The sequence below is a fragment of the Phacochoerus africanus genome, chromosome 14, assembly GCF_016906955.1.
Source record: "Phacochoerus africanus isolate WHEZ1 chromosome 14, ROS_Pafr_v1, whole genome shotgun sequence".
In the NCBI taxonomy this organism is placed as follows: domain Eukaryota; kingdom Metazoa; phylum Chordata; class Mammalia; order Artiodactyla; family Suidae; genus Phacochoerus; species Phacochoerus africanus.
The window spans coordinates 15,141,390-15,169,074 of record NC_062557.1 but is presented as its reverse complement, the minus strand read 5'-3'; the positions used below and the strand labels follow the sequence as shown (position 1 = coordinate 15,169,074).

Genomic DNA, 27,685 nt, shown 5'->3' with positions numbered 1-27,685 from the left:
TCCAGGACCTCCCTACCTCTGCCACCACCCTTAAAGCAGCTCCCACCCCATCCCAGGGGCCTGGTGGGAGGGGGAGGTGAACCCGGAGGGGCCAGCGATGGAGGTCGAGGGAGGCAGGCGGAGGAGGACTGAGGGTCCAGAGGAGGGAGGGGAGAGGGGTGGGTGATGGAGGGAAGGGCCAGCACGGCCCCACAGCCCGTTTTGGGCCACCTTCCATCATTTTCTCATTGGGTCCTCAGAACGAGCCAGCAAGGGAGGCGGCATGCACCTGGCTTTGTAGATAAGGAGACCCAGGTTCAGGGCAGCATGTCCCTTGTTCAAGGTTGCCTGGTGGGATCTGAACCCAGGCTTGCTGCCTCGATCCCGCTGCCAGCGACAGCAGAGTAGGTGCAGAGGTAGCATGTGTGGCTCTAAAAAGGGAGGGAGGAGGGCGCCCGGCATGGGGAGGGCCCGGGAGGGCCGGGCTGGATACTCATCTTCTTCTTCTGCTGGTTGAAGTTATCGATGATGACGCCAATGAAGAGGTTGAGGGTGAAGAAGGACCCGAAGATGATGAAGATGACGAAATAGAGGTACATGTAGAGGTTCACCTCGTACTGAGGCTGCTCCTCCTTCTGCAGAGGCCACAGCATGGGTCGAGGTGCGCTGGGTGCACCGGGGCGCACGCTGCCTGCTCCCTGCTCCCTGTCCCACTGGCCCATCCCCCCAGGCTGTGGGGTGTCGGGGGCTCCTGAGGAGGCGGCACGGGTGGGGATGGGTCTGAGTCCTCTCCCCGGGCTCACTCACCAGCCATGCCTCGGGGACCCGCACTCACCTCCCGGGAGTCCACAGCTGCGTACATGATGTCCATCCAGCCCTTGAAGGTGGCCTGAGAGAGTGTGGTTGGGGGGGAGGGGGCTGTGTCTTGCTTCCATCATCCATGAGTTTCCCTCCCTGTCCCCATGGTCCTCCCCAGAGGCCGCTGGCCCAGAGCCCCACTGGGCAGGCAACAAATAGAGACCAGAGATGTCTAGACACGAGGTCAGGGACCCACAGCCTCACAAGGCACAGCAGTGAGCAGTGAGCTGGGTTGGGGAGGCGGGGGAGACGCCTCCATCCCAGCCCCGTGCAGAGGCGACGGGTCACACTCACCACCTGCAGGAGGGAGAGGTAGCCCAGACCCACGTTGTCGTAGTTGACCTTGACGTTGAGCCAGCGGACCTGGCCGGTGTGCATCAGGCTCTCGCACTCGGACTTGTTGTTGACCTCGGAGATGTCGAACCTCTCGGAGGTGGTGGTGTTGATGCAGTAATAGAACTTGCCAGCGAACAGGTTGACGCCCATGATGCTGAAGATGAGCCAGAAGATGAGGCAGACGAGCAGCACATTCATGATGGAAGGGATGGCTCCTAGGAGGGCATTCACCACCACCTGGGGGCCGGGGCAGGGGTCATTGCCAGCTCTTCTCCCAGGCAGGTGGGGAGGGACACCCGGTCTCCTCTGGGAAAGGGCTCCCCACCCACTCTAACCAGCGGACCAGGCAGGGTTTGGCCTTGTTACACAGGGAAGGCTTCCTGGAAGAGGGCCAATCTGAGCCAGGCCTGGGGAAGTCTGCCGGATATTACATGGGGTGGGGGGTGAGCAAGGAGTGGGGTTAGGGGTTTGCCAGCCTGGTGGCTGAATAGGGTTCTCTGCTTGGCTGGAGCCATCAGCCCAGAGTGGGGGGCTGGGCTTCTCTGGAAGCAGCCCGGCCACGGCTCACCAGGCAGGAGACAAACACTCTTTCCTCGGCCCCCATAGGAAACTCAGTCCCCGTGACCCAGCCTCCTGCTCATCTGCTCACAGCATCAGAGACAAAGACCCAGAAAGGAAGCCAAGGGGGTCTTTGCAGCAGCAGGACCCTTGGGCCTGGAGCCCTGGGCCCTGCCAGCCCTGGCGACCCAGGCCAACTTCATTATTTCAGGCTGTGCTGAACTTGACAATTGTCTGTTTCCAAGGAAAAGTCGCCTCCGGACCTCAGGCAAAGTGAGTGGCACAGGTTCGGTGATGCCCAGGGGCGCTCTCTTCTGGCCGGGGCACCAACCAGCTGAGCGTGCGGCCACAGCCAGGTCATTTCCCCCAGGGGAGAGGGGTCCCCAGTTCCGGCGAGGGGAGGACCCAGCGCGGGCTGGCCTCTCGCATGAGCAGAAGGGAGCCCCCAGGCTGCCTGCGCTGCTGACCTGCGACCAGCTGTTTCACGGAGGTTTGTCCCTCCAAGTGGGTCTTGTCCCTAACAGACCCGCCTTGGCTGGGGAAGTCCCATTGGGCTTGCCCCAAACCTGAATTTACCTGTCACTTCCGCCCTCAAGGGCCTGAGGGAAGGGTGGGCAGGCTCAGAGCAGGTCTGAGGCTGGGGAGAGCCACCCATCGACTCGCAGACCTGCTTTCCTCCCTCTCCTCGCAGCCTCTGCTGCCCCCCAGTGGCGGCAGAGAAGAGCTCAGGAGAGGGGCTGAGGGCAGGAACGGGCACTTGGGCTGGACGTCCTCCGTTGGGAGGACGCCCGCCCCCCCCCAACCCCCAACCTGGCCTTCAGCCGTCCAGACACGCCCCCAGAACCTTTCCAAGCGGTGGCTGCTCCCCCATCCTTAACTTGACGCAGCATCCCCTTGGGACACCCACCCTCATGCCCTCGAATCTGGACAGTGCCCTCAGGGGACGCAGAGCCCGCAGCGTCCTCAGGGATTTGATGGGTCCCAGCTCCGAGTAGCCCAACCAGTTGGCCACCAGGCTGATGATGGAGACCTGTCAAGAGAGGGGGGCGGCGGTCAGGGAGCGCGGGGCGTCCCCCCCGCCTCAAGGGCGGCCTCGGATCTGGCGGCAGGGCCGGGGGTGGGGCGGACTCACGTCCACGATGAGGAAGTCGAGCCAGCACCAGGCGTTGGTGAAGTACACCTTGAAGCCATAGGCTACCCACTTGAGCAGCATCTCTATGATGAAGACATAGGTGAAGACCTTGTCCGCGTACTCCAGGATGGTGCGGATGATGCGCCGCTGCTCGATGTAGATGTCCTCGAAGGCCTGGGGGCACCAGCAGGGCAGGGTGGCCACGGCCCGGAGGTGCCCCTACCCTGCCTGATGCTGCTGGTTCCCAGGGGTCTGGCCCTGGGGCCAGGCAGGGGGCAGGCTCCTTGCGGCCATCACAGGGGTGAGGTCCCAGTGGCGAGAAACCCCTCGGCTCCCCTTCCCCTGGCCCAATAAGAGTAACCCTTGATTGTCCGCTGGGGTAGGGGGTGTTACAGTGACACATCCTGCCCCCCCCCCCAATTCTCAGGGTCTCCCCCACCTGCCCTCTGGTTGGGACCTGGCAGCCCCGGGGTGCAGGGTCAGAAAGTTAATGCATCCTGTGACACATCCTGGAAGCACTGTGAGTTCTCTAGGATTCTCTGGCTTTAGGGCTGTCAGGCCTCATCCCTCTAAATGTGTAGAAAGGACGGAGCCCCGGAAAGCCCGCTCCAGGCCTGGCCCTACCCCCGCCCGGCCTCTTGGGGCGGCACCTACCAAGGCTCCACTGCTGAGCAGGATCATGAAGACGATGAAGGTCTCGAACCAGTTGTGCTCGACAATCTTGAAGCAGGCCCGGCGGAGGGTCCACCACATCTTGCCTCGGCCCTGGGAGATGTCCACATAGAGGCAGGGAAAGCGCTGCACACAGGCTGGGAGGGAGGGCGGCAGGGGCACCGCGTCAGGGTCTGGGGGCTCCCTCCGGAGGTATAGCCAGCCATTCCCGCTCCCTTCCCAGGAGGCACCCCCCCCCAATCCAACCACAGGCAAGATATTCCAGAGCCTGGGAGTGAGGGCCACCAGCGCAGGTACTATAGCTGTCAGCTGTCCCCTTCCGCCCCCTCCTCACCCAGGCAGCCTTCAGTCGGCGCAGCCCAGGCCCTCTGAGCAAACATGTTCCTGAAGGGCTAGACAGGCCTCTCTCGGGAAGAGGAAGACGAGGAGAGCCTGAGAGTAGCCACTGCTGAGCACCTGCTCCGTGCCAGCCACACTCAGGGCTCTGTGGGGACTCCGCATGGCAGCCCGCAGGCCCATGCTGCCCTCACCCCCTGCACACATTGCGGGGGGCAGTGGGCAGGGGCTGGAGGGCACCCCCGGCGCTAACACCCCTTCTGGGGGTTGTATTCTCCCCAGGAGAGGCAGGGCAGGGTAGCAGCAGGGGAAGAAGCCCCTGCCTGCTTTTGGTGAGGCACATGTCCCCGAGATGTCCCCAAGGAGGGGACAGACTGGGGCTTTTGCCTCCCTGGGGCCCTGGCCTGCCCCTTATGGGGTCTGCTGGGCTGGCGGAGGCACCCAGGGAGGTGGGGGTGCACACGTGGGCTGCCCTCACCCTCGGTGAAGCACTCCTCAGGCTGCTCCCCCTCAGGGTTCTCCTCGGCCTGTTCCTCAGGGTCCTCCTCGGGGGGCTTGTAGTCGGCAGTGCTGCAGACGGAGGAGTTCCCGTCGAGGGGCTGCAGCGGCTTCTGCAGGAGCCACAGGGTCACGTGACCCCTGGCTCCTCCCACCAGGTGGGGCCGAGGTCAAGAGAGGAGCTGACTCATTCATTCATTCACTCAGCACTGGGCACTGCGCACCCCCCACCCCCCGTGCGCAGAAGAAACAGAACCTGCCCTCATGGCACTTAGATGTGGAGTGGGTGGGGAATGAGGCCTGGGGACAGAGGGGGTCAGGACAGAGCTGGGGGCTGCAGATAACGGGGCGGCTGCGTGTGATGCCCCCAGGGTCTGAGCCTTCCTATCCTCAGGGTCTGTTTGGCAGAGGAAGTCAGAAAGAATGGAAATTTTTCTGCAGCTGAAGCCTGATGGGAATGGGTGGGGTGGGTGAGGCTGGCGCTCCAGTCTGGCCAGGCCTCCCCCGCCTCCTCCCGGTGCTGTTCCAGGCCGGCTGCCAGACCCCCAGCTTCCATTCCTCCAGGGGCCCCCCTCATGGCTTGGGGGGAGGCCCCTGAAGAAGAAGATGGAGCAGGTAGCCTGGGGGCGGCTCTCAGCATGATGGTCAGAAAACTAGGGAGAGCCTTGTGCCCAGTTGACAGAAAGGGAAACCAAGGCACTGGGTGGTAGATCAGGCAGGGCACCCACTGAGCCCTTTGCCCTACCTGTGCACCCCAACTCCCACGGTCCCCCAGGGAGCCTCGCTTGCGCCACTTGAGAGAGTCCCCGAGCCTTGGCCCTGGGCGCTGTCCAGCCCTCCTCCACCCCCACTGCTCCTCATACCGAGGTTGGTGCCACATTTCCCGGGGTATTTATAGCTTGGCAGGCACTCAGCTCCCTGGTAAGTCAGCGTGCCATGTATTTGCGGGGAGGAAGGAGTTAAGAGGTTTCAGGGCAAAGTTTATTCAGGCTCTGGTGCCCAGCCAGGCCCAGGGCTGATAGGGTAGGGGTGGCAGGAGGCCCTGCCCGAGCTTATGGGCTGGTCTGTGGTCCCCTGCCAGAGCTGGAGGGGGTGAGGGGGCTCAGAATCGCCTCCCCTGGGAGGCCTCACTCCTGGCCTCAGCCTGAACTTCTAGAGGTGACCGCCAGTGCCTCTTGCACCCTTGCAGGGGAGGGGCACCTCAACCCAGCAGCAGGCCCCCTGTTCAGGCAGGGTGGGTGGGTCCCACTGAGGCTGGGCCCCAAACTCCACCGGGCCCCTGACCCCTTTCCACAGAGTCTCCAGCCCACGCCCAGCACTTTGGCCCACCCTGGGAGGTGGGGTCTAAGCAGAATATATGATTGGCAGGGGCTTCCAGCCCACAGTGGGATTAAGAGAGGCCTCCTCCGTTCCAGCCCTGAAGCTGAGATGCCACAGGTAAGAACATTCTGTCTCAGAGAGTCACCTGCAGGTGAGAGGCGACCCAGGTGGAATTACAGGGCAAGAGTGAAGGGAGGGGACTAGGGTATCAACTCAGGGGGGCAGATCATACTATCTTAATAACAATCGCGGATCAGAGAGAGCAGACTAGTGCTTTGCACACAGCCCCTCACCTAATGCTCACAGGGATACCATGAGGTAGGTACCGTTACTCCATCATTTTAAAGATGGAACAGCTAAGACTTGGAGAGGATTTGTGCCTTGTCCAAGGTCACACAGATATGTGAAGGCGTGTCTATCTGACCTCCGACCGGACCCCGGGAGCCGGGCCTGGGCCCTGCGACAGCCTCACCTTGACATCCTCAGGCTCCGAGAAGGTGTCAGTTTCCTCCTCTGTGGGCATCTCCAGGTCCGACTCCTCCGAGGCAATGGGCACGTGGATGGTCAGGTAGGGATTGTTGATGAAGTTGAGGTGGTCCAGCTCGATGCTGGGGGGAGGGCCGTCAGCCAGGCCCATGTGGTTCAGGATGTGGTTGTCCATCTTGAAGTCCTTGTCACCCTCCTCGGGTGGTGGCTCCTTCTTCTCATCCTCGGAGGCACTGTCCCCAGCCTCGACAGCCTCGACGGCCTCCCCGATTCCCCCGAGGCTGAGCATGATCTCCTTGGGGCTCAGGATCTTGCCGTGCAGCAGCCCCACCAGGAAGGCCTTGGCGAAGCCGATGCCCCACTTGATGCGGGCGATGGCGATCTGCAGGTTGTTCATCTCGCCGTCCTCGTCCGAGGCCGCCAGGCTGTCGGCGCTGAAGGAGCTGAGCAGCAGGGCCAAGAAGAGGTTCAGGACCTGGGGAGCACAGGGAAGGGGGAGCCTGCACTCAGGCTCTAGGCCCCGGAGGGTGCCACCTTCAGCGGGCACACGGGTCCTTGGGACGCTAGATCAGACCTGTCCCTCGTGGGGTGAGAGACGCCCCCACCAAGATCCTCACCACTGCTCGTGGGGATGGGAAGTGCTCTCGCTCTCACTTTACAGATGAGGAAACTGAGGCTGGGCACAGGTGAGGACTCTGCTGACCAGGGCACAGGCAGGCCTTGGGGAGGCCCACTGGGTTACAGGGACTCTTTCTACAACCCTGCCCTTCACCTCCACTGATGGGGGCTACAGAACGCAAAACAGGGCTCACGTCACCAAGCCTCCTGCACTTAGCGGGAGCCTGAATGTTCTGAGCCTTCTTCTCTTGTCTGGTAAGTGGGACTTGTTGTTGTTGTTGTCTTTTTCGGGCCACACCCACAGCACATGGAAGTTCTCAGACTAGTTGAATCAGAGCTGCAGCTGCTGGCCTACAGCACAGCCACAGCCACGCCAGATCTGCGCTATGTCTGGGACCTACACCACAGCTCACGGCAACACCGGATCCCTAACCCACTGAGCGAGGCCAGGGATCAAACCTGCATTCTCATGGATACTAGTCAGGTTTTTAACCTGCTGGGTCACAAAGAGAGAACTGGGTGGTAAGTGGGACTTTCAATAGACCCCGTGCTCCCCTGGGCTCTGATGCATGTCCCCTGAGGCTCTGGAAGAGGCGTGTGACCTACTGCTCTTCACTCCCTTGTCTTCCCTTGGGCTCCCTGCTCCACCTGGCTCTCTTCTCATCTCCCCACTGAAATGGACTTAAGAGGTGCTGGTCTCCCCTCCCCTACCCCGGATTTTATTTCCCAGTGGACAGACGTTTACTGAGCCCCTCTCATGGGGTGCAGGAATAAGCGGCCTCAGTTTGCTCCCAGCCTAGAGAGAGACCTTTCATCGGATAATTACGACACAGTGGGTTTGCACAAAGCCGAGACTGGGGTGCACGGGCTTTGAACCCCACTTTACTAGCCGTGTGTCCTGTGGCAAATCACATCACTGCTCTGTGCCTCAGTTTCCTCCTCTGTACAACGGGGATGATCCCAGCACCTACCTCTTCACGGGGCTGTGAGGATCAAAGGGTCAAAACAAGCAGGGTGCAGAGGGGGCACTCAAGACACGTTGGCTGCTATGTGTGCGATAATAGAAGACGCTACAAGGCACAGGGAGGAGTGCCGTCAACTAAGGCCGCCCAGCCTCAGAGTCCCAGAGAGGTCGGGTGACTTGCCTTAGGATGCACAGCGCAGTGAGAACTAGAATTCAGGTTTCCAGTCATTGCACTATGGTAGAGGACATTGCTTCCTTAGCCTGCGGCGTGAATGGCCACCCCGGAGGCTGTGCAATGCAGTGGCCCTGCCTCCCACAAGTCCACCCCCAAGGTGGTGAGGAGAAGAGTGAAGCCTGGTTGGGGTCTTAAGCGGGGATCCGGGTGTGTGAGTGGACATGAGGAAGAAGGGCTACCTGTTTTATGCCATTTAAGTGGTTTTATTTAATTTTTTTAAATGGCTGCACCTGCGGCATATGGATGTTCCCAGGCTAGGGATCAGATCCGAACCAGAGCTGTGCTAACACTGGTTCCTTTGTTTATTTGTTTGTATTTTGGTTTTCTTTTCTTTTTTTTTTGTCTTTTGTCTTTTCTAGGGCTGCACCCACAGTATATGCAGGTTCCCAGGCTAGGGGTCCAATTAGAGCTGTAGCCACCGGTCTGCGCCACAGCCACAGCCACCCCAGATCCAAGCCGCATCTGCGACCTATACCACAACTCAGGGCAACGCCGGATCCTTAACCCACTGAGCAAGGCCAGGGATCGAACCCGCAAGCTCATGTTCCTAGTCAGATTCGTTAACCACTGTGCCACGACGGGAACTCCAACACTGGTTCCTTTAACCCACTGTGCTGCACTAGGGGTTGAACTGGCACCTCCGTAACAACCTGAGCCACCGTAGTCAGATTCTTAAACCATTGTGCCACAGCAGGAACTCCAAATGCCATTTTCTATTACCCTCAGATTTTAGTGTTCTCAGGGGGTCCTGGAACCAATCCCCTAAGACACCAAGGGACAACGGTACATAGGATCCTGCCACCCTTAACCATTTTCTGCACGCGTCTTACTGCCTGGCTTTCACTGGTGTCCTCCAAGGTCTTTTTGTCATTGTCTTAACTATCGAGTTGACACACATCTTTAAAAAAAAATAGATCTTGTCTATTGCAAATCTTCTCTCTCTGGGAGAATGAGCTGGGTGGATTCAGCCTCCTCCCAAGCCTTCTCACTGCCCTTCTGCCTTTGCCCCCCACCAAAACATACAGGTCTGTCTGTCTCTCTCTGGGGGGAGGTGTCCAGTTGCCAGAAACACATCTGAGATGGGAATTAGCTGCTCTCTGGGTCAGCAGGGTTTGCACACGGCTCCTGCCTGGGACAGAAATAGCCGCCTCAGGCAAGGCGTGGGGGGTGGGTTAGAGGAAGGGGGATGGACATTAAGATCCTCCCCCCCCCCCCCCGCCGCGCCGGTGGAGGGGGACTAAGGGGTGGGTTTCCTACAAGAACATTTCCTTTGTTCCCAGTAGCCCCGAGGAAGTGCCTGAGTGCCACGGACACAGGGGACCTGGGTCCCCACACTCCCTGGCAGGGTGCCCTCTGGCAGACAGTTGCTTCCAGGAGGCCTGGGAGGGTGGTGGGTGGGGACAGTGCCCAAGGAGCTGACAGTGTCGCCTCCCTGACTGCTCAGCTCCCTTTGAGCAAAGTGGGAGAGCTGCAGAGCTGGGCCGGAAAATGATGTTGGCAGAGAGAGCGTGTGTGTGTGTGTGTGTGTGCGCACACCCACGTATGTCCAAGAAGGGAGGGGGGCGTCACACTCACACACACACACACACACACACACACACACACAGTGGCAGGGCAGTGCAGTGCTTCCGGACTCTGGGGCCAAACTGCTTGGGTTCAAATCCTGCACAGGTTACTATGTAATCTCCCTACGCCTTTGCTTTCTTATCTACAACAGAGGTAAGAGGGCGTGTCCCTGATGGTGGGGTGGTGACACTAAGGTCAATACATGGAAAGTGCACGGAATGCTGAAGAAACACGGACAGAGGTCCGCTGTCACTGCTGCTGCTGCCGGCCTCGTCATTAGCCCTCTTGCTGCTCTTATTGGTGTGACTGTTATCGGAGTCACACAGACCCAGGTTCTAGTCCAGGCTCAGTTGCCCGCTAGCTGTGTGGCTCTCAGCCATGCCTCCTGGGAGCACGGCGGCAACATTACCTGCCTCACAGGTTGTCAAGAGCATTAGGGACGATGCACGTAAAGCCCCCAGCGCAGGAACCTGCACACGGCAGGAGCCCAGCACCTGGAGTGTGACATCAGTGGCAGGTACCTAAACTATCACTGCCCTCTGCCCCCCACGCCTATAGCATTTGGACTCTCCTGGCCTTGCAGGCCAAGCACTCTGCTAGGCACTTAGGTGCGTGTCAGGTAATCCTCATGCCCACCCAATGGAGTAGGTCACCATCACACCCATTTTCCAGATGAGAAAAACTGAGGCCAGAGAGAGAATATCTTCCTCAGGATTCCCTAGTCAGCAAGTAGCAAAGTGGGGGCCTGAAAAGTTTTTGAGGTTATACATACAGACGGGACCCCCAGCAGGCCCTTGAAGCCACTCCCAGGCCCTTACATCCGCCGTCAAAAACTTCTACTCAGAGCTAGTTACCCCCACCCCGAATCCTGCCCCCAAGTTCGGCTACAGTATCTTCCATCTCCCTCCCCACCCCCCAAGACCCCCGTTCCAGGGAACAGCCAGCCTGGGTTCTCCTGCCTAGCTGTCCCCAGGGCCTTGAGACTCCATCCCCAATCCCCTCCTCAGTCAAGGTGACACCCCCTGCCACCAGTCTGCCCCTGTCCCCAGCGGGAGCTCAGCGATATCTGAGAAGCGCTGACCAAGCAGCTCAAGGATTCCGCAGGCCTTTGCAGAACGTGGGGACGTGCATCTTCCCACCCCCCGTTGCCCGGGGTCAGCTTCGGCCACCGCAGGGGGCAGCTGGGCACAGCACTTGGGCAGGAGCGCCCCCCCACCCCGAGAAGGGGAGGAGTCGCGCCCCGTCTCTTACTGGCCCCCACATCTCCTCCTCTGTACCAGCCCCACACCAGCCCTGAGCCACAGAAGGTGGCGGGATGGAGGCCGTTTACACCATGTCTGGATCCTCCCAGCGCCTGGGGCCTGATTCCCAGGATCAGAGGGCAAGAGGGTAGGCGGACAAAAAGGCCAGGAGGCCCCCCCCATGTGGTGATGTGGTGCCTTTTTCCATCAGGGGCAGTCCTCCCAGCCACCCCCTGAGGTGCCCACCATTCTTCTTCCGCGTGAAGCTTGAGAACCCAGCCGAGCCGAGAGCAGCGATGTGTGGAAGGTCACACAGATGGGGAAGGAGCTGGGCCCGGAACACGGGTCAGTCCGACGCTGGTTCTCATGTTACCTTACCCCAGGTCTCAACAGCACTACTCACGGGGTGGTCCCTGGACGGGCAGCAGTGCCGTCACCCCGAGCTCATCAGACATGCCGATTCCTGGGCCCCGGCTCAGAGCCGCTGCCTCTGACTCGGGGGGCGGGGCGGGGCCAGGAATCTAGTGTTGAGACACTCCCAGGTGATGCTTAAGCAGGGTAAATTGGGGGCCCCTCAGTGAAACCATATACAACTGCCATGTGGGGTGGGGGAGAGGCAGCAAAGAGTCAGGCCTCGGCTGTGTCGCACAGCGCGACCTCATAGGAAAAGGGCGGATTTCAAGGACATAAAGGCCTGGGGACACGTCTTGGGCACTGGGACCTCCCGGGCAGGGGCGGGGGAGACACCCGGCCGGCCCCACTCACCACCAGGTTGCCGATGACCATGACCATGAGGAAGACCGTGAGGCACATGGCCTGGCCGGCCACCTCCATGCAGTCCCACATGGTCTCGATCCACTCCCCGCACAGGATGCGGAAGACGATGAGGAAGGAGTGGAAGAAGTCGTGCATGTGCCAGCGGGGCAGGCTGCAGTCCGAGGCGATCTTGCACACGCACTCCTTGTAGCTCTTGCCGAACAGCTGCATGCCCACCACGGCGAAGATGAACACGATGATGGCCAGCACCAGCGTCAGGTTGCCCAGCGCCCCCACCGAGTTGCCGATGATCTTGATGAGCATGTTCAGCGTCGGCCACGACTTGGCCAGCTTGAAGACCCGCAGCTGCCAGGCAGTGGGGAGCGCAGGGGCCGGTGAGGCCCGGGCACCCCCGGCCCAACCCCGAGGGAGCCCCATCCTTACGGGAGAGAACGCTGTTGAACGGCCTGAACCCCCACCCATCGAGGGAGGCGAGGCCTCAGGTGACCTCTCTGTTAAATGGGGGTGCTCACATCCTACCACCCCATCCTCTTTGTGTGATCAAAAGAAAAAGAGTCTGGAGTTCCCGTCGTGGCGCAGTGGTTAACGAATCCGACTAGGAACCATGAGGTTGCAGGTTCCGTCCCTGGCCTTGCTCAGTGGGTTAAGGATCTGGTGTTGCCATGAGCTGTGGTGTAGGTCGCAGACGCGGCTCAGATCCCGCATTGCTGTGGCTCTGGCATAGGCCGGTGGCCACAGCTCGGATTAGACCCCTAGCCTGGGAACCTCCATATGCCACAGGAGCAGCCCAAGAAATCAAAAAAAGAAAAAGAAAAAGAAAAAGAAAAAGAGTCTGGATGGAGCTAGAGACTCACACTAAGTGAAGGAAGTCAGAAAGAGAATGATAAATACCATATGATATCACTTATATATGGAATCTAATATATAGCACGAATGAACCTGTCTGCAGAAAAGAAACAAACTCACGGACACAGAGAGCAGACGTGTGGTCGCCGAGGGAGTGGGATGGACTGGGCATCTGGGGTTAGCAGATGTGAACTTGCATTTGGGGTGGATAAGCAACGAGAGCCTGCTGTATAGCCCAGGGAACTCTATCTAATCACTTGTGATGGACCGGGATGGGGATGATGGGAAAAAAAGAATGTATATATACGTATAACTGGGTCACTCTGCTATACAGCAGAAATTGACAGAACATTGTAAATCAACTACAATAAAAGACAAAATAGAGTCCTTCTCTCTTAAAGACAACAGACTGAAGTATTTGCAAGTGAAAGAAGAGGTCAGGATTGGCTTTGACATACCTCCCCTCTAAAAAGTGGGGGCACAGATAAAACAAGACGAGAGACTGTTGATGGCTGGTGGAGCTGGGTGAGGGGTACGCAGAGGTTCACCTTACCTTCTCTCCACTTTTGTGGATGCAGGGAAGGTCCCTATGGGGTGGTGGAAAGGATGCTAACTTGGACTCCCAATTCTACTGCTGACGCGCTTCCTGAGCCTCAGCTTTCAGGTCTGCAATATGGGCTGAAGTCCCACCCCCACGGCTGCCCGAGGTCACTTAGGAGTCAAGCCCAAACGTCAGCTCCTAGACTGTCATTTCGGTCTCGCAGCAGCACTGTGTGATAAGGAGTGGGGGCACCTTTCTCCCTTTTTCGGGCAAGAAAGGTTCTGAGAGGCGGAGTGGCGGGCCCAAGAGCGGGGAGCGGGGGGGGGGGCCCCCTCGGTCCCTGCCCTTTGGCTTCTTGGGGGTTTCTCCTCCTGTCCTCACCCCTCCTCAGCCCAGGGCCCGAGGCCTCACGCACCAGACGGAAGGATCGGAGCACGGACAGCCCCTGCACGTTGGCCAGGCCCAGTTCCACGAGGCTGAGGGTGACGATGATACTGTCGAAGATGTTCCAGCCCTGCTGGAAGTACTCGTAGGGGTCCATGGCGATGAGCTTCAGCACCATCTCCGCCGTGAAGATGCCCGTGAAGACCTGCGGGGTGGGGTGCAGCCTGTCACAGAGCCTCAGGGCCACGGGGCCCTCGGGGTCCCCCAGCTTCGGGCAGAGGCCGCGGAGCCCAAGGGGAGGGCGACGGAGCCCCGAGGCGGGCAGGCAGTGGTACCCGGGGCCCACAGGTGTGTGGATGTGAGCACGTGAGGAGCGGAACGGCCGTGCTGAGGACAGAGGGGGCACCACCCAGAGGCCGTGGTCCATCCCTCCCTGGCCTTGTGACAGTGGGCCAGTTATTTGACTTCCTGGGGCCTCACCCCAATCTCAGTACTGTTGGACACTCAGAGCGCCCTGTGGTTCACGTTATGATCTCATCTGGATCCCAGTCTCTATGAGGTTGGAAGGGATTATCACGCTTGTCCCAGAGATGAGAAATTGAGGCTCGGGGACCTCAGCAGCAAGCTCTCGGTCGCGCTGCCCACATGGGAATGAGTCAGGTCTCATACGCAGGTCTTGGGGTACTTTGTTCAGTCTCCTGTGTCTAGACCCTACAGCCTCTCTACCCTGGTTGGCAGGGGTCCCAGGACCCAGAAAATCTTGGTGGACTCAGAAGTCCAGGGCAAAGGCCAAAAAGGGGCGGAGTGGAGGCTCAATGGGAAGCCAGAGCTGGCCCCTCATAACCCCGGGCTCACTGTCTGAGGGCTGCAGAGCCCCTGAAAGCTCCCTGGGCACGGTGCCCCTCCTGTTGGGCACAGCTGCCCCGGGGCCACAGCCTGCCTGGGCACATGCTGAGCCCCACCCAGGAGCTGTCCCTGGCCATAGCAGGTGCCCAGACGGCAGCAGAGTGTGGGCAGGGGGTGGGCCAGCCGCCGGCTGGGCCCATCACGCACACCCCAGCAGCTGCACCAGGAGGCCTGAGCACACCCGTGCCCCTCCTGCCCAGTCTGGCCACGGCTGCCTCAGGCATCCCCATGGGACGGACGCGTCTGCTTGCCTTGCAGGCTGGGGAGTCCAGGGTCTGATTCCCGTGCCACCCACACAGTCTTTGTTCTGCCCCAGGTCCCCGTCGTACTCCTCCTGGACTCCCCTCACCCACAGGGTTGGGGACGCATCCTTCCCATTCACCCTCCTGGAGAGACTGCAAGGGCACTGGGAAGGGTGGGGCAGGGCTGGAGGAGGAGGCGGCGGCTTTTTCCCTTTGTCAGGCTCCACCGGGGCTGGCAACGAGGTGCTAATGCTCCTAATGGGCAGGGATAAGCGGGGCGGATCAGTGCGTGTCAACAATAGTGGAGCAGAAAGGGCTGGAGAGGGAGCTGGCCTGGTCCTGCTGGAGAAAGGGCAGCCGGCAGGGGGGCTCAGGGCCGGGGGACAATGCCCTGCAGCCTCCAGGGTGAGCTGGGGCCTCTTGGGCCTGCGTGCCCATGGCTCTCTGTCCCCACTTCCGGGTCCCTTGTCCCTCTCAGTTAGGCCCACGACAACCTCTGAAAGCAGTGAGACTTGCCGTCCAGCGCCCCATCTGGACCCCAGGCCCCCTGGCGTCCCGATCTTAAGAGGTCATCCCCACTCCTCCTGCCCCAGATACCCTGCAACCCAGACTCCCCCGTCCCATGGATCACCCCATGCGCCTCTCTTGTGTGTCAGCTCGTGCCCCCATATGCTCCCATGCTGGGAAAGCCACCCCAGCCTGTCCCTTTATGCCCCTAACAGTGCCCCATACTGCCACACAGCCCATCCGCCCTGAGGCCCCTCTCCTGCCCTGCCCAGGAAGGCCCACCCCTCCCTCGGCCCCTCCCTACCAAGTTGCCCACGGTGAGGACGGCGTCAAACTCCTCGGTCATGGGGTAATGCTCCATGGCCATGAAGAGGGTGTTGAGCACGATGCAGATGGTGATGCCCAGGTCCACGAAGGGGTCCATGACAATCAGGTGGATGATTTTCTTGAACTTCACCCAGGGGCCGCAGCAGTTCCATATGAGCACTTTGTGGGAGCACTTGTACCACCACGGTGGGCACTTCTGGTGGGCCTCTTCCAGCTCTGGGAGTTGGTGGGAACAGACCCCTGAGGAGGATCCCGCTCACCTGCTCCTGCCTCCCCCTAGTTCTTTGGCCACACCTTCTAAGCCCCAGCCCTCAAACCCCCTCGGGGTGGCCTATTTCAGGCCCCCACCTCTCAGTGGGTCACCCTCAAGACCCACCCTTCTAGGCACCACCCACCCAGCCCCTCAGGGCCCCACCTTCCAAAGCCTTATGCCTTCACCGACCTGCAAAAAGCCATGCCCTCGGCAGCCTTACCCCAGGCCCCTTCTCCCCATGCTCCAGTTCAGTTCCACTCTCCTAGCTCACCCCGCAAGGCTGTGATGGGGTGACCCCCACCCCCGACTTGGGGCCCAGGACTGCAATCTTGGCAGGGGAGATGCCGCATCTTGGGAGGGGCCCGAGAGCCCCCAGCGAGAGGCAGCAGGCCACTGCGGGGGGGTGGGGGGGGGGGAGTTGGGTCCCAGTTCCACCTGCTGCAGGCTGCTACCCCTCCCCACTGAAGGCTCTCCCTCCCCTGCCAGTTTGTAGCCCTTCCAGACAGACTGTCCCCAGCCAGTCCTTCCTCTATCAGGGTAGCTTTCTGGAAACATCCCCTGTTCTTGCCACTCTAGCTTTAACCCCCTGGGGCTTTGTAAGGCCCGTGGATGGTGTGATCTCATGTAATTACCACCAGAAATGTGTAAGTATATTAGTGCCCCTCATGTCAAAGATGAAGAAAGGGGACTGGAATCCGGGGCAGCCCCACAGAGACCTGGGTTTGAGGGCATGACTGGGGCACCCCAGAGATGGGGGCGGCTGAGCCTCATCCTCACCCAGGCGTTAGTAAACTGAACGTCTCAAGGGCTGCAAGTTCTGGTCTGATGGTAACACCCCCACCCCCAGCCCGGGTATTGCTGCAGGGGCCCCTAGAGGTTTGCAAAGTCCTCCAGGCCCTCCAAGTCCTTCCTGGCACAAGGCAAGACACCCGAGGAGGGGACCAGATCTCTTTTATGTCAATTTCCTTGCTTCTTCTCTTTCTGGCTTCTGCCTTCTCCCTCCCTCCCTCCCTCTCATCCATCCATATTCCTGTGTCTCTTCCCATTCATTCGTCTTTCAGCCCACCCACCCGCCCATCCGTCCACCTCTCCATCCATCTCCCTATCTATCCACCCTCTCCTCGTACCTTCTCCCAGGCTCCTCCCGAGGTCTGGGGGGCAGCCTGGGGGTCTGAGGAAGTTTGTGACCCTATCTCGGTAGAGTTTGGCCTTTGCCCTTTAACTTTAACCCAGAAGCTATTTGAGGAACAGGATCTCCAGTTTCCGGAACATGGAGCCTTCCTGGTTAGTGCTATTATCCCATCCTTCCCCACTGCCTTGGCAGCCCCCAAGGCCCTCCCGGAAGCCCCCGGTTCCCGCCGCACCCTGGCCTTGCAGCCAGCACGGGGCCAGGTGAAGCCAGGACTATATTTATCCCGGCCATTTCTTCGATGCCAATATTAAGTTACTGCCCTGAAGCTGGGCCCAGCCAGGCCCCCTCCCCCCATCCCGGGAGCCTGACAGGCAGAGCGGGAGCGGGGACACGGATGCCGGGCCCTCACCTTCCATAGCGTCTGAGATGCCGCTGTCTGCGCTGCAGCTCGGCCTCGGGGGCCCCTTCTCCCCCACCGATGTGTCCAGGCTGCCGTTGCAGTCTTTGCCGCGGGCTGGGTCACCATCTGCCTCCCCGCCTTCCAGAGCCTGGGCGGCCTTGGCCTGTGGACCAGCAGGGGGCATGGGCATAAAGTCCATCCCTGAACCACAGGCAAGGACCGACGGACTCTCAGAGCTTCTTTCTGAGTCCTTCAGGCTGGGGGCCCCTCTTCTTAGCCTGCGCTCAGCCTAGTGCAGGCACGACTCATTGGGGTGGGGGGGTGGGTGCTGACAAGGAAGGGACTGAGGACTGACCCTCCCCCCTCTCTAAAGCCTTGACTGACGCTGCGCTTCATGAGATGATGGGTAAATGTGCAGCTGCTCCCTGGGGGCTCATCAAGACCCGCCCCCCTCTCCCTTATCATCAACCCATACACCGCCGGTAAAGAACCACAACATCCTAAGTGTCTGCGCTGGAAGGCTGCTCCAGGTTTGGATACTTGAGAGCAGATTCCTTGTTACCTATGGGGAAACTGAGGCATGAACGGCAAAATACTCTTTCTCCTGCCTGGATGCCTCTGTTCCCACCAAAACTCTAACCTGAGCCTTCTGCTCCCCCTCCCCTGCCTGGCAGCCCCTACGCCACGCCTCTCCCTCCCGCTCAGCCTGTCCAGGAGTACCCAGGCTGAGGGGCAGGGAGGTCCCTGGATCCTCCTCTCCCTGAGTTCAGACCTTCTCCTGCTCCTCCTGCTGCTTTTTGAATTTCTCCAGCATCTGCTGAAACTCTTCTTCTTTCTCCTGATCCTCGGCCAAGGTGGCCTCGTTCTGCTCCGCATATGCCATGGCTACCACCGCCAGGATCAGGTTGATGAGGTAGAAGGAGCCCAGGAAAATGATGACCACGAAGAAGATCATGTAGGTCTTGCCGGCCGCTCGGAGGGTCTGCGCGTCGGGGAGGGAGAGGAGTGTCCCAGGGCGGCCGGGCTGCTTTGACTCACACCCGCTCCACACACCCATTGCTCAGACGGGTAAACAGAGAGGGTCCCTCACAGAGACTGGCGACCTGAGGACCTTTGAGACAAACTATGGCCATCCTTGGCCAACGGAGCCACATTCTAGGGAGCGTCAAAACATGTACTTGGGACCCAGATTTTCCTGATCTCCTGGCTCAAGAGCCCTGAGGAGCCCAGCCAGACATCCTGAGATCAGAGAACCAGGATGAAAAATGGGGAACGTGGGCTTTGGGATCAGCCGGTCCCACGGTGCCTGGCATCTAGTAAGAGCTCAGCACAGGGCAGCTCTTGTTACCACTGCTCTCATTAACGTCGTCAGTGTTAGAAACGGCACCAGGGACCAGAAGGCTCTGTCCCTTGTTTCAGACTCAACAGTGCTCCCGCCTGCAAAGAGTGTAAGTAAATAACTGTATGAGCAGAGTTGGGTTTCGTTTCTTCTTTTTTTTCCTCTCTCTTTTTAGGGCCAGACCTGTGGCACAAGGAAGTTCCCAGGCTTGGGGTCAAATCAGAGCTGCAGCTGCCGGCCTACGCCACAGGCACAGCAACGCCGGATCCAAGCCGCACGTGTGACCTACACCATAGCTTGCGGCAATGCAGGATCCTTAACCTACTGAGCGAGGCCAGGGATTGAACCCACATCCTCATGGATACTAGTCGGGCTCTTAACCTGATGAGCCACAATGGGAACTCCCCCAGAGGTGCATTTCTAAGCTGCCCTACCGGTTCCTGTGAAGCCTGGGAGTTTACGCCCAGCCCAGATCTCAGCTCCCGAGGCAAGGGAAGGAAGGAAAGCCCAGCGTTCAGATCTGGGCTGGTGCCCAGCATTGGAGGCCCCTGAGCACCCGGATGTCGGGGTGGTGAGGGGCTCCCATGGAGGAAATGGCCTCCCTGCCCTGCCCTGAGGAGGCTGTGGAGATAGAGAGAGGTGGCTGGAGGGATGCCGCGCAGGATGGGGACAGCTGTACCAGCTGGAAGAGGTTTTCCCAGTAGTCCTGTGTCATGAGGCGGAAGAGCGCCAGGAAGGCCCAGCTGAAGGTATCGTAGCTGGTGTAGCCATAGTTGGGGTTCCGCCCTGCTTTAATGCATGCGTAACCCTCGGGGCAGTGCCTGGAGAGAGGAGGCTGGTTTTAGGGAGAAAAGAGAGCTCCAGCGGGGGGACAGATGGAGGAACCCCCAAGAAAAAAATGCCCTTTGGTCTTACCTGTGTCCCCCAAACAGGAAAATGTCCCACCCATGCCCATGAGTATTCTTTTTATTTTTCTTTCCCTTTTTCTTTTTCTTTTTTTTTTTTTGTCTTTTGTGGGGCACACCCATGGCATATGGAGGTTCCTAGGCTAGGGGTCAAATCAGAGCTGCTGCTGCCAGCCTGCACCACAACCACAGCAATGCAGGATCTGAGCCACGTCTGCGACCTGCACCATAGCTCACGGCAACGCCAGATCCTTAACCCACTGACCAAGGCCAGGGATCAAACCCACATCCTCATGGTTTCGAGTTGGGTTCGTTAACCACTGCACCACTACAGGAATTCCCATGAGTATTCTTTTTAAAATGTAAAATTTAAAAAAAAATTATTTGTGGCTGTTGCAGGCAGCAGCTTGATGTGGGATTTCAGTTCCCAGGCCAGGGATTGAACCCGGGCTGCTGCAGAGAAAGCGCCGAGTCCTAACCACTCGACCACCACCAGGGAACCCCCTCCCATGCGTATTCCTTACATTCCCACCCACCCCAGGTCCTGGTCCCTCATCATCCCACACCTTCCGACAACCCCCCCTGCCCGCTTCCCCTTCACTCACCCGGCGTCACTGCTGTTCCCACAGAGCAGGGCATCACTGGATCCCTCCAGGAAATAGAAGTTCCCTTTGGGAGTCAGAGCCCACAGAGGAAACATGTCACCACACGGACACCGTGGACACATCTGCGTGGCCCACATGCACCAAATGGATGTTTTTGGGTGCCTCCTGCCCCCCCTCCTTTAAGGGCAGCCCTGAGTTCTAAGGTGTCTGGGTAGATACGCTGCCTTGTCAGCTCAGTGCCCAGCGTGGGAGGCAGCAGGGGCACAGAGGGAGATGGGAGGAGCGTGCACGCGTGTGCATGGGGCTACCATGTGCCTGCTCGGGACCCCTCGTGGAGAGGTGAGCGAGGTGCGGGGGATGGCTAGAATCCAGGTGCCAGGTTGAAGAAGGGGTACCGTTTTCGAATCTGCGAGAAGACGCAGCATGGACTACTAGCAGCTTAATGAGAATGTTGTGTGTGTGAGTGCCTGGCAGTGGTCCTGCCATGGTGTGGGCACGTGGTGTGATGAAGGAGACGAAGGACCATGTCGGTTAGGGACTAGGGACTGTTGCTTTTTTGTTTGTTTTTGTTTTTTAGGGCCGCACTGGCCACATATGGAGGTTCCCAGGCTAGGGGTCCATGTGGAGCTATTGTTGCAGGCCTACGCCAGAGCCACAGCAACGCCAGATCCGAGCCGCATCTGCAACCTACACCACAGCTCACGGCAATGCCAGATCCTTAACCCACTCAGTGAGGCCAGGGATCGAACCCGCAACCTCATGGTTCCTAGTCAGATTCATTTCTGCTGTGCCATGATGGGAGCTCCAGGACTGTTGCTTTTTATAGCAAACGCTCCAGGCTTTTCAAAGCAATCTGGCATCTGTCATGACACAAACCCTTGGAGTCGGGTCCTGCTGTCTCCCTTTTACAGGTAAGGATGCTGAGGGTCAGGGAGATGAGGTGGCTTGTCAGAGGTTCCCCAAGCTGGTAAGTGATGGATTTACCCTCAAGTCTTCTCCGTGCTCTTTATGTCACAGGGGGCTGTCACAGGGGGCTGCCATAGGGGGCTGCCACAGGGACTGGGAAAGACCCCGCTGCCCCCCCGCATCTCTGTTCTCACCTTCATCACTGATGTAGGCATCCCAGTCAAAGGTAGAGTTGCTGATCCACGTGTCATTGCCGGACCACGTGTCATTGCCATACCACGTGTCATTGCCGGACCACATGTCATTGCCGGACCACGTGGTGTTGGTGTCGTTGAAGGGCGGGGGCCAGCGCACGCACTTCTGCCGGAGGTTTCCCATGAAGAGCTGCAGCCCCACCAGGGCGAAGACGCTCAGGCAGAAGACGGTGAGGATCATCACGTCCGACAGCTTTTTCACCGACTGGATCAGGGCCCCCACAATCGTCTTCAGCCCTGACCACGGACAGAGGGGGCGAGCATGGCGGTGAGCGGGGCGGGTGATCACCCACGGACTCGGTCCCACCCCAGCCTCCGCCTACTCCATCTCCTCCAAGCCCGACGCTCCAGGCGTTTCAAAGCAATCTGGCATCTGTCACGACACAAACCCTTGGAGCTGTCTCCCTTTTACAGGTAAGGATGCTGAGGGTCAGGGAGATGAGGCGGCTTGTCCGAGGTTCCCCAAGCTGGTAAGCGATGGATTTACCCTCAAGTCTTCTCCGTGCTCTGTATCTCACAGGGGCCACTAGTTCCCGGAAGCCCTCCCAAATTAGCCCCGTTCTTCTCTGAGGACCCCCTCCGTCGGGAGCCTTTGGATGGCCACGGAGTCTCAACCACTACAAGAATGGACTAGACTTTGCAGGACAAGCAACACACACGCAGGCCAGCTTAATGCGTGTCGCTAAGTCAGCACTCCCAATGCGTGTTCCTTTGAGCACCAATCTCTCTAGCTGGGCCCTTAACAAAAGGGATTGAGTGACGCTTGGGAAAGGCTGAGCTGTGTAGACTTCTCCAGGAGAGTCCTCAGGTGGATTATCCTATCAAAGGCTCGGAAAAGTCTCACAGAACCAAACGATACGATGTCTCCTCATTTGACCACACAACTCTTTTTTCTTATAACCCCTGTTAACACCCAGGGAAGAGCAGGCTTCCCTCGGAGACACGCTACACAGACGGCAGCATCCCTGTATTCTGCGGCTCTGGATGGGCCGAGGCATAACCAAATCAGGTGGAAATCCAGGCTCAGATTCCATCACTTTTGGAAGCGTCGCAGCTTCTTCCTTGGGTCTAATCAGATTGTTTTTGCTTCCATACCAGCGCTTCTCCTTTTTGTCTCCTGACATGAAAACAGATGCTCAGCAGCATCCTCATAAACCGTCCCCCCCCCCCACCCCAAGCGCTGAGGATGCTGGCAGCCCGGCACCGGGGAAGGGCCTCACGGCCTTGACTTCGGTAAGCACATCGTATGGTCCATCCTCAGGTGCGCTACGAGGGCTTTGGACCAGAGGGGAACTAAGGTGCTTTCGGGCACTAAGCCTTAACGGTTTCCCCTCCTCCTAGGGTCTCTGCTCCATGCCGTTTCAGATCGTCTTTCTTGCCTGTAATGAACCTTCTCCAGTTTCTGCACACGCTTTTCTGAGGGTCTAGATGATCCGGATTCTATTTATTTCACGCCTCTTCTTGATGCATTCCTTTGGAATTGCCTCGGCCTCCTTGCTCCGTGTGGCGCGCTCGTTACGGACCCCCGGGGCTGCGACTTTCTGTCACTACTTCCCCCTCGCGTCTCTCAAGCGGAGGTCTCTGCTCCGCCCAGTCTGCTTATTTAACACGTAGACCATGTGCCAGGCCTGGTTCTAAGCATCTCTTTCCCAAGGCTTCGAATCCCCATAAAGAGCCAGCGAGTGGGACTGTTCTCATCCACACTGTACAGCTACAGAGACGGAGGCAGACAGGGTAAACCATGTGCCCGAGGTCAAAGTTCGGAAGTGGCGGAGGTGGGAATTGAACCCGGGCAGTCTGGCTCCAGAGTCTGTGCTTTACCACCGCAGTGTGCTGCCCCTCAAAGCCCACCCTCCCACTGGAGCCCCTTCTCCTCTCTGGTCACAGGGCCCCCTCTGTGCCCAGGCTTTGGTGTGGGTCCTACACTGCCTGGGAGGGTTGCTGACCCGGGGTCAGGCTCCGGGAAGGTGAGAGCCAGGTTCCAGGCCTGGGTGTGCAGGGAGGCCAGGGGGCCCGGCAGAGGGTCCCTGCCCCTCGCCCATACCTGGAATGACCGTGATGGTCTTCAGGGCCCGCAGCACCCGGAAGGTTCTCAGGGCTGAGATGTTGCCCAAGTCTACGAACTCCGTCAGGTACCTGGGTGGGGGTTGGGCGAGGGCTGCGTCAGCACCAGGGGTGGGTGACAGGGCAGGAGTCGCAGCTTCTCCAGGCCCAGAATGAGGATTCCCAAGGAATCCTTGTTGGTGGGTTTACCACAGAGGTGCAGGTGGACCGCTCGGATGCCCCAAGCTTCCTATCCAGGCCCAAGAGGCGGGAAGGACAGCGCAGGAGCTTGGCTGAGGACTGAGGGTGGCAAGGGTGGCCTGGCTCTCCCAGCCGGTGGGGGCCTGTGGGGCCGGAGCCCAGGGCTGGAGGGGCACAGCGAGAATCTCCAAGCCAGACCCGGGGGTGACAGCCCTAGAATCGGGCAGCCCACCGTCTGCACACCTGACCCCCCGCCCAGCAGTCCACTTTCCGAGGGTCGGCCCCCTCGGCTGCCCTGTTTGAGGCCTGGCCCCCTCCCCTTCCCCTCCCACGCCTCAGGACGCCCTCAGGGCCCTGCTCACGCCATCATGATGACGCTGAAGTCTAGCCAGTTCCAGGGGTCCCGGAGGAATGTGAAGCTGTCGATGCAGAAGCCTCGGGCCAGTATCTTGATGAGCGACTCAAAGGTGTAGATCCCTGTGAAGGTGTACCTGGCGGGGAGGGGGCCGGCGTGTCACGCCTGGGCCGCGGGGTGGGTGGCAATGATGGCCCTCCTGGGAGGAAGGGCACAGAAAGGACGTAAGCCGCCCAGGGGGCTGAGGACATTGCTGAGAGAGAGAGAGAGAGAGTGTGCCACCCCCAGCGGCTTCAGGTGTGGGTGGGTGGGTGGGGGTGACCTTGCCAAGAGCAGTGTCACCCTGGGCATCCTCAGAGTGCAGACTCCTGGGCCTGGGGGACCGGGGGAGGGGGAGACTTACTCCACATTCTTGGACCAGGAAGGCGGGTCGCTCATGGTCATGAACACGCAGTTGGTCAGGATCGTGATCATGATGAACATACTGAACAGCGTTGGGGGGCGGGGGTCAAGGAAAGGGAGAGAGCAGGTGGGGAGGGAGGTGCTCCCCGGCCAGAGCACCCCGTCTGGCCTGTCCCGAAACCCCTCCCCTGCCTTTTCCCAGCCCGGCGCTCGCCCGACTCTGGCAGGATATGAGTGGATGAGCACCTTGATGGCGCTGCGCCTGACGACGCTGAAGGGGCTCAGCACGTAGAGAGCAGGCGTGGCAGAGAAGCGGAAGATGGCCTTGCCCTTGTTGAGCACGATGAAGGTCTGAAGCCGGGAGAGAGCTGTGAGGTCCAGGACAGGCAGACAGATGGACGACGGACAGACAGACAGAGGAAGCTGCCCAGGCCCTGACCTTCTTGTCGCTGTAGTAGGGATCCAGGTCCTCCAGAGGGATGCCGATGACCTCGGGTGGGGGGTCCCCATAGATAAGGGGCAGGTTTTTGCCAGCCTCCAGGTCGCTGCGAGGCTTCCGTTCTGGCTCCTCGATCTCCATCTGCTTGTTCCGCTGCTGCCGGGCCTCCTCCTCCACCACCCGCTGCTCTATGGCAGCCAGGGACTCCCGGGTGAAGGGGCGCAGGCTCTCGGGGCCCAGAGGCACCACCGCGGGCAGAGATGGGTTGGCCATCCTCGCATCCTGGGCTCAGGGTCCCGCAGGGTGGTGAGCCGCTGGGGCAGCTGCAGCGTGCAGCCCCCGGGGTGCTGGGCGGCCACCCCGCCCTGGGCCTGCTGTCCACTACTCACCTCCTGCCTGCCCAGGGGCCAGGGCAGGGAGGTTGGCACACAGGCTCTGTTGGGACTGGGAGCTGTGACTGCAGGGCCCGGGTGCTGCTGCTGCTGCACTGGTGCTGGACACAAGAGCATCACCCCCGAGCCCCGCACCACCCTCTCCCCAGCAGGGGGCTGGCTGCCCTCTGGACCGACAGCAAACCAACCAGATCCTCTTCGGCCTTGGGGATTTGGGGCCAATGCCCCAGTGCCTTCAACCGCCTCCTGGACCCAAGTTCTGGGGAGCGTGTGGCTTCAGCCTACAGGGACAGAGAAAACCACTGCTGGCTATGCCACGTGGCCTCTATCCTGCAGTGAGGCAGAAAGAGATCAGATGTGGAATATGCTGGTGGGCCCAGAGGATGGGCCAAGGTGAGGGTCCTGGTGGGGTCAGCCCAAGGCAGGAATAGCTAATGGATTTCATCTTGAGGGCTGGCTTGGATCAGCTGCTACTGGCTTCCTGGAGATGTGGGCAAAAGACCATGGGGGTTGCAGCCAGACTCAGGGCAAAAAGACTGCTGTGATTGATTAGTGATGTCTGCCAGGGGCACGAGAAGGGAGAATATGGCACAATTGCCTATATTCGCCATCTCTGGCCTGAAGGGAGGAGAAAAGGAAGATGTGGGAAAGGGGAGTGCCCTGCCCTGAGCTTTGGGGAAGCAGGGTGTTGAGCAGGGAGAGGAAAGAAGGAAGGTTCCCAGGCCCGGCCGAGCATCCCACCAACTCCCTCCCACAGGACCCGTGAGAGCTAACCCCTGGGCAGGCAGGGGGAGCTGGAGCAGGCAAATGCAGGGTCGGGGGCATGTCAGTAGAGCCTGCTGATGCTAAGGTGGAAGAGGGAGACATGCAGGAAAAGTCCTGGGGACAAAGAGGTGGACAGTATCAACGGTGGGGGCAGGGCTAGAACTCCCAGGGACTGCTCTTGACCGGCGAATAGAGGGCACCCGCCAGGAGTGTGAGCACAGGCTGTGCCTTCTGGGCCAGTCCTCTGGTTTCTCCCGGCCCCTTCCCCTTCCCACTCAACCCTTCAGAACCTGTTCTCTGTGGACGGGAGGTGGTGGGTCACTTATGGCAAAGGCTCTGGGGAAAGGCCCGCATCAGCAGGCAGGCACAGGGACACCACTGCAGCCTGGTCACACACAGAGCCATCACAAGGCCCACACAGATGGGCACCCCAGAACCATGACTCCACCAGAGGGGCTCAGACAGACCCTCCCCCCCAGAGACACCGGGAGCTACACTGGAGGGCAGCCCTGTCACAAAGGGCCTAGATGCCCGAGCATGCCCCTGGCCCGGCCAGTGCAGGCACTTCCTCAGGCTTGGTCAACATGTGGGCAGGGCGGCGGGGAGCGCCGGGAGCCACTGGGCAGAGCTGGCCACACCCCTGCCTGGCTGCCCAGCTGCTCCCTCCCATCACCCCGGGGAGTCGTGTTTCCAGGGGCATGACTCTGCTCATTCCTGCTGACCCCATCCCTCAGAGGCTCACTGGTCCCTTTGTGTGCATGGAAGCGTGCGTGCTCGGACGCACATGTACACACCCACATGCACACCCAGCCGGAACCGCCCCTCACTCAGACCCTACGGCTGTACCGACCACGTGCCACACAGCTCTGCTCCCTCTTCCCCATCACTGGCCCCACGTGTGTGTCCAAACAGAAGATGCTGCCCTGCCAGATGGCCCTGGAGGGACCACGGCTGCTGGGCACCCTCCTACGTCACAGGCCCCGCTTGGCAACAATCCTGCGGCCCGATGCTGCCCCTCCTTCCTTCCGGAGCCCAAGTGAGACCACCGCAAACCAGAGAGGAACAGTCTGGCTCGGGCCCCGCACTCGTAGAAACTGCGCTCATCAGAGTCACCAGAGGCCCCCAGAGGGTATAGACCCAGGGGCTGCTTTGCAGCAGACCCCACCTTGAGCATCTTCTGGAGGGAAGAACGTGGCCTCCCCCTCCAGCCACTCCACATCTGCTCTGTGAACTCCTTCCCGCCCCCAGGAGGCGCAGCTTCTCCAGGATCTGGTCTGCAGTCCTGTTTTCTTTTCACACCGTGCCCCTTTCCCCGTGCCCTTCTCTTCTGCCACAGGAACAACCACCATCTATCTCCTTTCCGTGGTTTCTACAGCTTTGCCACATCTGTTCCCATTTCCTCAGTGGCCCCAGACTGGTCAAGTCACAGCTCCCCCTCATGTGCAACCACAGCCTTAGGTCAAGTGTAATTTATACCCTGCTTGTACGATTATCCGCAGCTGTCCTTCCACTACCAGATGCCTCACAGTTCAGGGCTTGGGGTCCCTCCTGGAGCGGTGCCTGATACATCGGTACGGGACCCACAGATGGCACAGCCAGCCTGGCACCTCCTCCTGCTGGCCCCACATGGACTCCCTGTCTCTCCCTTTAAAATTTGCACTTCATCCTAAATTCCTCTCCTACCCCCTTCACCAGCCCTGAAGCCACTTCACGTCTGGCTGCCTTGTTATATGACCACTCATTAACATGCCCTCCTTGGCTGGGCCAGGTGGGCAGGTTTGGGTTGGTGGTGGCTGAAAGCATCCTGAGGGTACATCTGGTCGGTTCCCAAGCCATGTCGATGCTCCCTCCCAGCACCCACGGCTCTCCTCCTGCCAGGCTTCTGCTCTGCATCACCCCTCGCCTGCTCTATTCAAATAGCCTCCCATCTGCCTCCCTACCTCCGGCCCAGCTCCCCTCCAACCT

The 27,685-nt window shown here is 59.8% G+C and overlaps 1 protein-coding gene and 1 long non-coding RNA gene across 2 annotated transcripts in view; one reads left to right on the top strand and one right to left on the bottom strand.

Annotated features, from left to right (window-relative positions):
* Positions 1–27,685, bottom strand: part of SCN4A (sodium voltage-gated channel alpha subunit 4) — a 46,541-nt gene that overhangs the window by 5,875 nt on the left and 12,981 nt on the right. The window contains exons 2-22 of the mRNA XM_047757396.1: positions 24,564–25,236; positions 24,357–24,475; positions 24,126–24,215; positions 23,730–23,858; positions 23,168–23,259; positions 21,064–21,360; positions 19,964–20,027; positions 19,133–19,274; positions 17,887–18,096; positions 17,124–17,277; positions 15,307–15,545; positions 13,379–13,552; positions 11,565–11,921; positions 6,162–6,650; positions 4,350–4,482; positions 3,518–3,672; positions 2,864–3,037; positions 2,639–2,761; positions 1,132–1,410; positions 815–868; positions 477–614 (exon numbers count right to left, since the gene is read on the bottom strand). Of these exons, the coding sequence (XP_047613352.1) occupies positions 477–614; positions 815–868; positions 1,132–1,410; positions 2,639–2,761; positions 2,864–3,037; positions 3,518–3,672; positions 4,350–4,482; positions 6,162–6,650; positions 11,565–11,921; positions 13,379–13,552; positions 15,307–15,545; positions 17,124–17,277; positions 17,887–18,096; positions 19,133–19,274; positions 19,964–20,027; positions 21,064–21,360; positions 23,168–23,259; positions 23,730–23,858; positions 24,126–24,215; positions 24,357–24,475; positions 24,564–24,836 (3,885 nt within the window). The 5' untranslated portion in view covers positions 24,837–25,236. The remainder of the gene's footprint in view (positions 1–476; positions 615–814; positions 869–1,131; positions 1,411–2,638; positions 2,762–2,863; positions 3,038–3,517; positions 3,673–4,349; positions 4,483–6,161; positions 6,651–11,564; positions 11,922–13,378; positions 13,553–15,306; positions 15,546–17,123; positions 17,278–17,886; positions 18,097–19,132; positions 19,275–19,963; positions 20,028–21,063; positions 21,361–23,167; positions 23,260–23,729; positions 23,859–24,125; positions 24,216–24,356; positions 24,476–24,563; positions 25,237–27,685) is intronic.
* LOC125114225 (uncharacterized) lies at positions 3,713–12,166 on the top strand. The gene is made up of 3 exons (XR_007131741.1): positions 3,713–5,806; positions 11,011–11,144; positions 11,670–12,166. It is a non-coding gene; the product is annotated as an uncharacterized LOC125114225 (long non-coding RNA).